Source organism: Lissotriton vulgaris, chromosome 12 (assembly GCF_964263255.1).
Source record: "Lissotriton vulgaris chromosome 12, aLisVul1.2, whole genome shotgun sequence".
NCBI lineage: Eukaryota > Metazoa > Chordata > Amphibia > Caudata > Salamandridae > Lissotriton > Lissotriton vulgaris.
In genome coordinates this window covers 93,885,777-93,898,064 of record NC_141700.1, presented here as the reverse complement: position 1 = coordinate 93,898,064, position 12,288 = coordinate 93,885,777, and the positions used below count along the sequence as shown (strand labels likewise).

The window sequence follows — 12,288 nt, the reverse complement described above, 5'->3', positions numbered from 1 at the left end:
TAGATGTCACTAGTCTGAAGTGACTGCTCTTCAGTCAGCTTCTGTCTGGTCATCCATCATCAATGCCTATTCAACTCCACCAACATTCCTAGACCCTGCCTCCTCATCACCACACTGGTCCATATGAAAAAAATCATGCTTCCTCTACTTGTCAAGCCCCATCTCCTGCCAGTTAGTGCCCCATTTCTTTAGTTTCTTTGATCTCTAAAATCCTCAAACCACCTGCCTTTAACAGACTCGCCACTTAGCTCTCAACTCAGCGCTTTCTTGGCATGCTTCAAAATATTTTTCGCGCTCTCCACTCTGAGACAACACAAATCAAGTCTGCTGCTTTATCATCTATGCTCATTACAGTCTCCACTCTTCTGTCTTCATTCTATGTAATCTTTCATCAGCATTGATAAGGCTGTTCTTTCAACCCGGCTTGTTTCTCTCACCCTGTGCATTATGGAAACAATATGTCTCTTGTTAACTGTTTCTCTTTGGTACAGCTCCTTTACAGGCCTTGCTGCCTGTCTCATTACAAATCTATCAGTCTTCCTAAAGGGCTTGGCTTAGATTTAATTCTCTTCACTCTCTAAGCCACTAACTTTGGTGACAAAAATATCCTGTCATAATGACAAACTCAAATGTTGTGCTTTACTTCCTTCTCCTCCTTCTGCCTGGTATAGGTCATGGCCTCTCAATCAGCTGTCCACAGTGGTTTACCTTCCCATGACTCCTGCTTACCCAGCCGAGAACAAAAATAATGTCCATTCATGCAGCCCGGCCCTTACATTTCTAGTGGACCTCATTCTCATCTCTGCCAACCTAACTCTCACCTTCCCTTTCAGCTATAAACACCTATATTATCTTTGACAATAGATTGCGCTTCCAGTCACTTAATCCACCGCAGCGGATTGGTCTTCAACTAATTGGATTCGGCAACATTTTTCCACACCTACATTTCCACAGAACTAAAACTCTCAGTAACATGGTGCTGAATATGTTGGATTGGGGAAAACAGTCTCTTGGTCAAGCTCCTTGACTACTCTTTTGCTCCCATGCCACGATAAATCCATTAAATTGGCATACCTTATTCAGTCATCTTGCGTATCATTCCCACACATCTGATTTTACCCTCCACGCCTGAGTATCAACCCCTCTACAGACCACTCACCTTAGGCTTTAAAGGATATTGTGCCCTCACACACCTATCGCAGTTGCAAACCATTTGGACCATTTATAGAGATCTTTACTCTGTTTCTGGCAACCTTGTTCCAGTCCCTAAACCACTGTGTGTGTCTTCAAGCGTTTGCACCGATTAGTCTCACTATACTGGAATATAATACCATTGAGATGTGTGCTGCCCTCACGGCCCATCTCAAGATTAAATGTCTTAATTTCAACTAGCTTTCCACTGCCTTCCTTCTAGAATGCAATCAGCCCTTCTGTGAACTGTAGTTTTTGCAGCAATCTACACTACACATCACTGATAGCTAGATACATTTTTTATTAGTTGGGTACTTACATTTCCCCCCAAGATGTGTGGGCTTTTTTCTGAAAGCTAGAAGGCCACCATGTACCTTCTGCTAGTCCACATCTGGAAGTATTTTGTTGTGTTGTCTTTAAAGGTAAGCGATGCCTTAAACACTCATGGTCAAAACAATGTTACTTTATTTGTTAGATGCACACTAGTTTTCAATCAGTCAGGCTTCACATATCTGTCTTGAGGGCTCACCTGAAAATCAAGGGGAGTCCTTCATTTGTCTTGGAGATAGAAGTTCATGCTTTCAAGAAGTAGTCAATATCATGAACTTCCCAAAATGCACCTTTCCATCGGTTTGAAGCCTAACCAGCAAACTCATTAAATAGATTATTCATCCTTGTGATCTAGTGAATAACTCACTTGACTTTGAAGGTGGCTTATTTTATTGTGATATTCTCACTACGTTCGGTCCAATTCAGACACTGACAGTGCAGCCTTCTTACCTGCAGATTTACAGGGACAGATTTGTGCCTACTCACCCAAGGTTAACTCCAAAGATGGTCTGTATTTTTCATGGGCAATAAACTTTAGGATTGTTTTTTTTACCTGCATTAAAATTATAGCAAAGGGATGACATGGGTATTTGATTAAATACTACTTTGATAGAGTAGAAGAATTAAGGACATACCCCTTTTTTTGGCTCCTACTCCTCCCAACGCATGTGTAGTCAGATTACCTAAATTACTACTACAGACCGGCTGGATTGCAATACAGCTGTGCTGTTCACTTGGTAACAAAACTTTACTCATTAGGCCATGATCACATTATACTACAAAGAGTGTAGCCTTCCTGACATGTCTTGCAGGCATATGAAAGGTTGCAACTTGGTCCCGAATGAATACATTCAATAAATACAGCTATATGGGGCTGAGGTGATCGAGGCAGCCTTTTTTTTTTTTTTAAAGAGAACCTTTTTACTGCCACTCGCACCTTATGCTCACCGCCTTAGCTTGCAAAACTCTCCTTTCCAACTGATTAGCACATATAAATATAGAATAGGGTTGGGGACCAAAAGGTAAATGCTACTTACCTGTAAGAAACTTTTAGTTCACATGAGATCCTCTCGCCTCCCCAGTGAAGAGCAGCTTCACAACCCTACATTCTGACCTGCTTAAAGAGGTGGCATGATAATGTGATAATTTATTTCTATCTGTCTCACACCATGCTGAGGTGGAAGGGCATCGCTTTTCCTCATCTGAATAACTGAATCCGACTTTAAAGTCTACTACTCTTTTTCAGACTGCTAACACAGCAGGATGAAATGAGTCTTTCCTCAGCTTCTTGAATTGTAAGGTCAAGACTGAAAGTATTTAAAAGGAAAATGCCTACCCAGTAAATCTTTCATTGTCTGATATAGGCACCCTTCTCCGAGTTAAACATGGTTGTTTTGTTTTTTATCCTATTTCCTTGAAGACGTACATCTCTGATCAGCGTCTGTGCTCTTGTGTGGTGCATTCTTGGTGGGCTGCACCTTTATCAGAAAACCTTCTGTCTAATAAGCTGTCCTTTATAAACCTAAGATTGTGTTGCACATGCCGTGTACACTCTTTCTCTTGTGACATTGTGCAGTTCTCTATTGCCCTGATTTTAGTGGCATTTCATATTTTTCTTTCTGTTTACAGCAGGGAAGTAATTTTGACTGGTGACTGAAAAGCAAAGACAGTACAACTTCTGTAATGGGAGTTAATGAGTTAGGCCATCCCTAGTCTGTTTGTCAGTAACTGAACAGCCAATAACAGATTTGACGACTTCTTAATCTTCTTAAAGGGCAACCGAGTCTTGTTTGCTTTACAGCAGGCACATTGGCATTCGTTGTGGTTAATAAGTCAAGACTTGCCTGCTTTGCTTCAGGTGTCATTTGGAAAAGAAACACTTTGTGTAGAAGTTGAAGATCAGCGTTCTTGCTAATACATTTTCCAGGTGTACGTGCCATTTTGGTCTTTTCCCTGGTTCCTTTTTGAAGGGCTTCCCTTCCTCCTTTAAGGGATGTAATTCCAATTATTGCTATAATTATTCATAAAGATACTGTAATGGCGAAAGAAATGTTGCTTACCTGTAATAACAGTTATCCAGTATTAGGGTATCTTTCATAGATTCACATGCCTGAATCATTCCCCGTCGTCGGGATGGGAGTCCCCGGTACATTAGTAAAGTAATGTCCCATTAGACATAGAGAGTAATAGACTTAAGGCCTCACATTAGTAACCTATCCAGGTCCTTTTGTTATAAGGCCCAATTCCTTAGAAACCAACCAACCAGCTATCACCACCCTCCGAAACCTTCCTGGAAGGAGCTCTAGTCCCTCAGATTTTCTACCGCACGTCGTGCTAAGGGAGTCTCCACTGAGCTCTGCTCTGGTTATACTTGTTTCTTGGATTCAAGTGATTTTCTTCAGGATTATCTTTGCCTGAGTGAAGTCTTTACTGTCTTCATGTCAGATCACTCCTAAAAAAAAAAAGGCCTTTTTCAGCCCCGTCGACTACCATCTCGTCAACAGTGGCCTCAACGACGACAAGATTTCCTTGTACAGCTATTGGAGTGACATCGTCGACGACGACCGTTTGTACAATTTCAGTCTCGTTTGCATCCATCTCGTCAAAGACGACGACGTCATCGTCGACGGTACATACCCCTTTATCGTCGGCGATCAAGATCAAGACATCGTCATCGTCGACGGCTCACTCGACGACTAGCACAGCGACAAGTGGTTCGTCGTCGATGATATGCACGTCGACGAAGAGTGTACCCTCGACGACTCTACCATCGACGGCGACTTTGTCGTCGACAGCCTCGTCGACGAGAGGTTCCTCATTGACGCTAGTGCCCCTTGTGACCATCGATGATTATTTGTCAAGTATGAATATACATACGACGGCATCGCCAACGACACCTAAATCTAAGGCGGAAAGTACAAATTTCCAACAGTAATTTACAAAGCAAAGGCTGACTCCTTCTCTTACATCACCTAGTAGGGTCCAACCATTACTTCCCTCTCATCTTTTGGATGAGGATGAGGACGAGGACAACATGTTTCGGGCTGCAAGAAGTCCTTCTGAGCTCAATGTTAAATATCAGGAGGATTCCGAGTATGACAAGCAAGATATGGATGAGCAGGCGTATTATCAGGACGAAAACCATCATCAACAGCCACAGATGGTTTGTCTTCCTTCAGCCCTGGTCTGTGACCTGCAATTCATGATTTCAGACTATAAAAGAGGTTCCCTACCTCTGTCCAGTCTCCTGCTCCAGTTCTCTCTCCACCTCCAGTTCTCTCTCCACCTCCGACGGCGCAAGTTCCGCCACCGCCTCCACTGCCTCGTACCATGGACGTACCTGTGCAACCTCCCCCCTCTACGGATTATGAGGAGGATGAACAACAATAAGGGGACATTCAGGATACTCAGTCACATCATGACTAATGGGACGACTACGTTATCCCTCTTCCAGCATCACCGTTGCCTCGTCAAGTGGACTCGCCTCCCGAAGATATCGGAGGCTTCCATATTCTCCTGGAAAGAGCAGCACCACGTTTTCAACTTCCTATGCCTTCTCACCAACAAGACTGTTTCCTTTACGACTTCAAGGAAACGTTCAAAAAATCTGTAAGATCTATGCCTATCATAGATTATATCTGGGATCAAAGCATCAAAATAATGCAAAATCCCTCAATGGTTTCTCTGGTCTTGCCAAGATTGGACAAAAAATATAGAGCTCCAGACAGCGCTCCAGCCTGCCTTATAGGCCATCGCGAGCCTGATTCAGTGATTACTCATTCAGCTCAACGGAGGGCAAAAGCCCTTCTGCCCCACTTTCAGCTCCTCCGGATAAAGAGGGCAGACGCCTAGACAGTATTGGAAAGGTATTGGAAAGCGTTTTTCTTCCATGTCGGCGTTAGCGGTGCAGGAGTCTAACTCGTTAGAGTTATTGGGGCGCTACAACAGGCAGATGTGGTCAGAAATTGCACTCTACCTAGAGACCCTGCCACAAGAGTCTAAAGAGGAGGCAGGGAAAGTGTTACTAGAAGGCGAAAGATCAGCCTCAGAAATTATCGAATTTGCGATGGACATCGCGTCTACTGGTTTCTGCTAACTGGCTGGTGCGGTGGTCCTACGACGCCAAGGTTGGCTTAAGGCAACAACATTCCGGCCTGAGCTTCAGACCATCAATCTTGACATGCCCTATGATGGTCAACTCCTCTTTGGCATTCATATCGATGAAGCCCTCCAAGGAATCAAGAAGGTTACAGACACGGCCAGAGCTTTGGGTACCCTTCAAAATGAAAGCACCCATTTTCGAGGCTCAAGGGGTAGATGGCAATATTCCAACAGAGGAGGCTACCAGCAGTATAGGCCTTCCTACTCCTTCTCAAACCAACAATACAGGCCACAATTTCAACAGAGGCAACAGATTCAGACTTCATACAAAAAGTCTTCCTTTCGCGGAAGGGCCGGACGACAGAAAGATTCCACCCGACGCCAATGACTTCTCTCTACCGCCAATCTCCATTTCCTCTCCACCTTCCAAAGTAGGAGGAAACATATCCCACTATCAACAGAATTGGAAACAAATAACAACAGATCGTTGGGTTCTCCAACTAGTGCAGTTTGGACATTCGCTAGAGTTTGTGCAAACTCCACCACAAACACCTCCTCAACCTATGGCTCACAAGCATTTACACCTTTTACTCCTGGAAATATCATCAATGATCCAGAAGAGAGCTATAGAACGGGTTCCTGTTCGTCAAAGAGGACAAGGTTTTAACTCCAGATTCTTTTTGGTACGCAAAAAGGAAAAGAAATGGAGACCAATCCTAGATTTGAGAAGTCTAAACAAATTCTTAAAGAAACAATTGTTTTGCATGGTCACCATTCAAGAAGTCCTGCAAATTCTCAATGCGAACAACTACTTTGTATCCTTGGACCTCCAAGATGCCTATTTTCATATTCCTATCCACAGAAGACACAAAACGTTTCTGAGGTTCGCTGTGGCCGGCAGACATTACCAGTTCCAGGTCCTGCCCTTCAGACTCAAGTCAACCCCACGCATCTTCACAAAATGTCTCTCTCCAGTGACTGCATACCTCAGACAGCAACATCACCAAGTCTTTCCTTATCTCGACGACTGGCTTGTCAAGGCACCCTATCTCGACATCGCGAGGTCTTCCAGAGCCTGTCTACAGCTTTTAAATAAATTGGGTCTCACCCTCAACCCAGACAAATCAGTCCTACAGCCTTCTCCGCGAATAACATTTCTGGCAGCTGTCCTGGATACGGTCCTGAAAAAAGCCTACCCGTCAAAGGAGCAACAACATAAACTCTTGCAATTAGCAGTGTGCATTCTGTACGAAAAGAAATGTGCTCATCATTGCTTTCTATTCTGATTCAGGCATGTGAATCTATGAAAGATACCCTAATACTGGATAAGAAATGCGTTACTTACCTGTAACTGCAGTTATCCAGTAATGGTATCTTTCATAGATTCCCATGCAACCCATCCGCCTCCCTTGGAAGGGCTCACCTAGTACTCTCAGTTGTACCTCTATATAGCAACGTGCTTCTGAAAATCTGAGGGACTAGAGCTCCTTCCAGGAAGGTTCCAGAGGGTGGGGATAGCTGATTGGTTGTTTTCTAAGAGTTTGGTCCTTATTACAAAAGGACCTGGATATGGTACTAATGTGAGGCCTTAGGCCTATTACTCTCTGTCTAATGAGACATTACTTTACTTATGTACCGGGGACTCCCATCCCGACGACGGGGAATAACTCAGGCATGTGAATCTATGAAAGATACCAATACTGGATAACTGTAGTAACAGGTAAGTAATGCATTTCTTCTCCATCATGGGTATCTTCATTAAATTCATAAGCAACCCTCCCTCCTTACCTGACAGATGTGATGGAATGGAAGCCAACATACCTCTTATTAGATCCTGCATCCTTTAACACACCTTCGAAATGGCCTGAAAGACCAAACGGACTGCGCTGGACGCTGGGGCTGTAACTCTCAGTGGCTCCTTATAGGGACCATAATGTTTCCCTGTCTGTGAGGCTGTATGCCTTTTTATTTTTTTCTTGTTTTAAAACTGTCTTGTAAAAGCTGTTTGGCAAGGGTTCTGCTCTGTGACCTTTTAAAACTATTAATTGCCAAGTTGGTTTCTGATAGGCACTTTTGTATGTGTTATGTATTTATTTTTAAACCTGTTATTTCGCCATTATTTGATAATTGCAGTTTTTTCTGCCAAATGTTTTCAGTGATCTCACACATAGATAGAATTATTCAGTGCTGATGAATGTAATTAAGATACCTACAATTGAGAAGTAGTGTTACAGGTAAATACCTCCCATTTGAGGCTGGTGCTATTAGGTTATGCAAATTAACCCAATATTAATCAGCACATGCTAGTCATGATTTATTTCTCTATTGATGTTTTCACTTGCTGCATCCATTGATAAATGTAGCCTGTGAAACCAGCAAGTGAAAATATATAAATTTTGTTTTTGTTTCACACTTGGTGACTCGAACAGGATAAGGCGGCCATAAAGAGTGAGAGAGAAGCGGCGGATCAAATGAGGAAAGTTATTGAGTCCACCCTGCGGGAGACCCAGGAAGAGAACGATGACCTGCGGCGAAGGATTCTGGGCATGGAGGCGCAGCTCAAGGAGTACAGGAACTACTCGGATGATCTTCAGGTCTCTGAGCAGCGACTGAAGGAGAAGATCAGCAAACTGGAGGTAACTGGCAGCAAGACAGCTATTCATATGAACATCCAAAAAGAGCAATCTCATGGAGGTTTTTGGCTAGATACCATTAATCTAGAATAAGATTTTTTTTAAGTTTCAAAATTGTGATCCCTTTATGGTAACTTATTACATTAACAGGATTGTGACAACACCACCATACAAGGATCAGTGTTACAAGGAGGTGGATTTTTTTTGTGATGTTTATATCATGCCGGCTGGGAGGAGGACTGTCGAGAGCAACGTGTCTAGATATATCAGTCATGTTGTACTTACCAAGATTCCTTTAGCTTTCTCTGCTTCTGAGAAAAGTTTGCTTCTTTCTCTCATAGAGCGAGCGGAAACAAATGGAGGAATCGCTGGGTGAAGCCACCGATCAAGAGCAAGAGTTGGCCATCATGAAGAGGTCCCTCGAGAGTCGCCTTGAGGAAGCCCAGAGGAACCTCAACAAGGTTTCGCTAGAGTACAAGGAGCTGAAGGAGTCCTATCAGGAAGAAATGAAGCAAAAGGACCAGTTGAAACGAATGAAAACGGATCTTGAGGAGCAGAAACGCCTCCTGGATAAAACGATTGAGAAGCTCAATAGAGAGGTGAGCATAGTCTGTATTGGTATAAGTCTGTCCTTTTCAAGTGTCCATCTCTGCTTGCTTCATCTCTGCTTTACTTTCTCTAGGTATTCAGTTGTGACATGAAGAGCTCTATAATAAGTAGTACGCTTTATTGTTGTTTTGAGTAATCTGCTCACTCCCGAGAAGAGGTGGTTTTGGAACTGCATCATTCAAAATACTTAACTTTAATAGCAAGATTATGTTCGCTCCAGTGTTTTGATCAATGTTTGCCGAGTGGGATGGGATTTGTGTGTTGATAAACATTCTCTTTATTTGGAAAAATTCAAGCTCTGACCACTATGTTGGGTGCAGGCACTCCCTGAGCCTGAGAGTCATGGGTCTGTCAGTCCTGGGTCTTCAGTTTTTTAAATCTTTTCGGAGATAACACTCCTTGTGTGAAAGTAAGAAACAGGGAGTGGTTAGCTCCCAACCCAGGCAGAATGTAGTGAACCTGAACATCTAATACTGCCCTTCCCTGGCCCGTCTTCTGTTGTTTCATGAGTTGACATGGCTCGTTTCTCTTCCAGGGGATACTCATTAATAGCCATAAGCACTGAATAATCTCCGCCCATGAGCGGGAACCCGGAACACATAACTAAATACATATATATGTGTAAATATATAACAAAAGTACATAGTACTAAAGAAAATATACACATATACATGTATACACTAATAATATGCAGCCCAACCATAATCTATAGGCTAATAAAGCCATAATTACATATTTTCTACAGAATGAAAATAAACCATAGAAACAATGCAAGAAAAGGGCAGGAGCCTAAAATGCATTCCACAGACAGAAAAACCTTTTATTTTAATCAAGGAAACTGTAATAAAAGGCAATTAGCCTATGTAGGCTGCATAAAGAAATGACAACCCTGTACAGAATATCAGACTGGCACCTCGCCTTTAAGGCCTCAGAGAATCTGAACACTTTGCCTTTAAGGCCTCCAGGGGGAACTCTGCTCCCATCATGCCCCACAGGTGACAGTTAGGTCAGTTCTGTAGTAGGGGATCTCTGTGTATAGTCCTAATCTAGTGAATAGTCCCGCTCATGTGCATGGACCCCGGAGCAATCGAAAATAATCTCTTAAACTGTCTTCAGTGCAGTCCTGCATAGACACTTTAGAGAAAATTAAAGACAATAATGCAGCCTATAATCACAAGGCTACACTGTCCAGTACTTCAACTATAAATGCAAAGGATATTCCACCAATATCACATTTAACACTGTCTGCTAAGTTTCACCAATAGAGAAACTTCCCCTTCACCGAATCCTTGGAATGATCGAGAGGAAGGGATGGACAGACAAACTCCATAGGCTGCCATTATGTGTCTGGAAAAAGGATACCGTGCCTTTAAGGAACTCTCCAGAGACCCTCGGTATCCCAGGATGCACAGCAATAGTCCTTTTACTTTCAGTTCTTTTTTCCTGCTCCTGCTAGCAGGACCCTGGAGCATTGAGCTCTCCCTTTTTAATTCGAATTTTTTGACACTTCAAGTGTTTAGAGTGTTTTTCTCGACGTCTGCCTACTCCTTCTTCCATTTGCTGGGGTTTTTTGCAAGTTTTTTGCCATTTTTCTGTCGAATATGCCTGCATTGTTAAATGGTCAAATCGGACAACCACAGAGTGTGTATCCTCTGTCTCCCTTCATCCCATGTCCCTGAAGATTCCGAGATCTGTCAGTCCTTTTCCAAGAGGTCCCTGAGGGACAGAGAGAGAATCCGGCTCCAAGGCGTGAAGCTGAGGAAACTTCAGGATCAAGGTGGATCTGGGCATGGGAGGACTGGATCGGAGTCCTCTGCCCGTGCTCTGGCCTCTGGGGGGCTCCCCAGTCAAGAGAAGGCCAGAAAACGGCACAGATCTCCGTCGACGTCGAGAGGGTTGACTACCGTGTGCTCCCCGTCGACCCAGGGCACTGGGTCGAAGCGGCGTTGCCGTTCGTCGTCGAGGGGGCTGACGTCGAGGCCTCTGACAAGGTAGACGTCGAGAACTACATCAACGTCGAGGAGTCATTGACGTCGTGATGGGTCCAGGTGCTCGTCTCGAGCCGACACTGCCATTCGCCGTCGAGGTCTACTCGACGTAGAGGAGCAGGCACTCGACGTCGAGGAAAAGGAGGTCAGTGTCGAGGGATGTGTCTGCATAGAGGCCTTCGACGTTGAGGAAGAGGTCGACGTCCAGAAAGGAGAAGTCAACCTCCAGGAGGAGATCCAGGGCAAGGACGGCGTCCCCGGGCTCGTGGTCAGCCTGTCCTCTGCTTCTACGAGCCCCCGGTCACGGCGGCGGCGGCGCTCGGCTAGTAGGTCTGCCTCTAGGACTTCATTGCGAAGGCCTGCAAAGAAGAGTGGTTAGATCTTCCGACTCAAAGTACTCTCCAATTTACTCACCTTCTCGGCCAAGGTCGCCTAAGCCTCCGTTGCTGCAGAAGAATCTCACTCCTCCGCCTCCTCCTCCTCCACTTCCGAGGACGACGACTCCTCTTCCGAAGACTACTCCTCCTCCGCCACCTCCTCAAGGCCCACTGGCTCTTCCGCCACGGCCTCCTCCAAGGTCTGTCTCGATGCCGCGCTTCCCTTCACCGCCTAAGGGGACGCCACAGCCGAAGACTCCGGCTCTGCCTCCGCAGCTTCCACTCCCGACCAGGCCGGTGGAGCGTCCAAGGCCTCGGAGGGCCAGATCATGATCCGAGCGGAAACACCGCTTTAGGAGTGGCCGTCGTTCATCTACATGGTCCAGGCGTCGTCACAGAAGAGGCAGGTCGAGATCCCGTCATACGGATTCGTCCAGTGCTCGGGAGTATTCTCCCACTCATCCCCCCACACGAGAGTGTCGCCAGTGGACGACATTGTGTCGTTTCAGGAAGTGTTATTGCGAGGAGCGGCGAAGCTGGGTATTACCCTGACGGTGCCCACACCTTCTACGTCAGTGATCTTCAAGACCCTACATAAGCGGCAGCTGTCTCGACCCCTGTTGCCCTTGGTGCCGGGGCTGGAAGAACCAGCGATGGAATTGTTCCTGACGCCGGCATCAACAAGATCCGCCCCCTCACGGCTGCAAAACAAATATAGACCACCTGACTCCGATCCGGCTTTTCTCAGATCGGACCCGGTCCCAGATTCGGTGATCGTCAGGGCAGCCAGGAAACAACACGCTACTACTCCCATCATCCACGGTACCCCCTGATAAAGAGAGTAGGCAGATGGATTCTGCGGGCTGTAAGGTCTGCAGTACGGCTGCTACATCCATGAAAGCCGCTAGTGCTATGGCTCTCCTAGGGCGATACGACCGGTCGTTGTGGGATTCCCTAGAGCAGTTTCTGGAGCATCTCCCTAGGGACAAGAGGAAGGATTTTCAGGAGATCATCAACAAGGGCATGTTGGTGTCCAATCAAGTGATCAGTGTGGCGGCG

General features: G+C 45.2%; 1 protein-coding gene across 4 annotated transcripts in view; it reads left to right on the top strand.

Annotated features, from left to right (window-relative positions):
• CGN (cingulin) overlaps positions 1-12,288 on the top strand; it is a 251,828-nt gene that overhangs the window by 181,805 nt on the left and 57,735 nt on the right. For all 4 annotated transcript variants that reach the window (XM_086947325.1, XM_086947326.1, XM_086947324.1 and 1 more), the window contains exons 12-13: positions 8,052-8,258; positions 8,597-8,854. In XM_086947325.1, the coding sequence (XP_086803451.1) occupies positions 8,052-8,258; positions 8,597-8,854 (465 nt within the window). The remainder of the gene's footprint in view (positions 1-8,051; positions 8,259-8,596; positions 8,855-12,288) is intronic.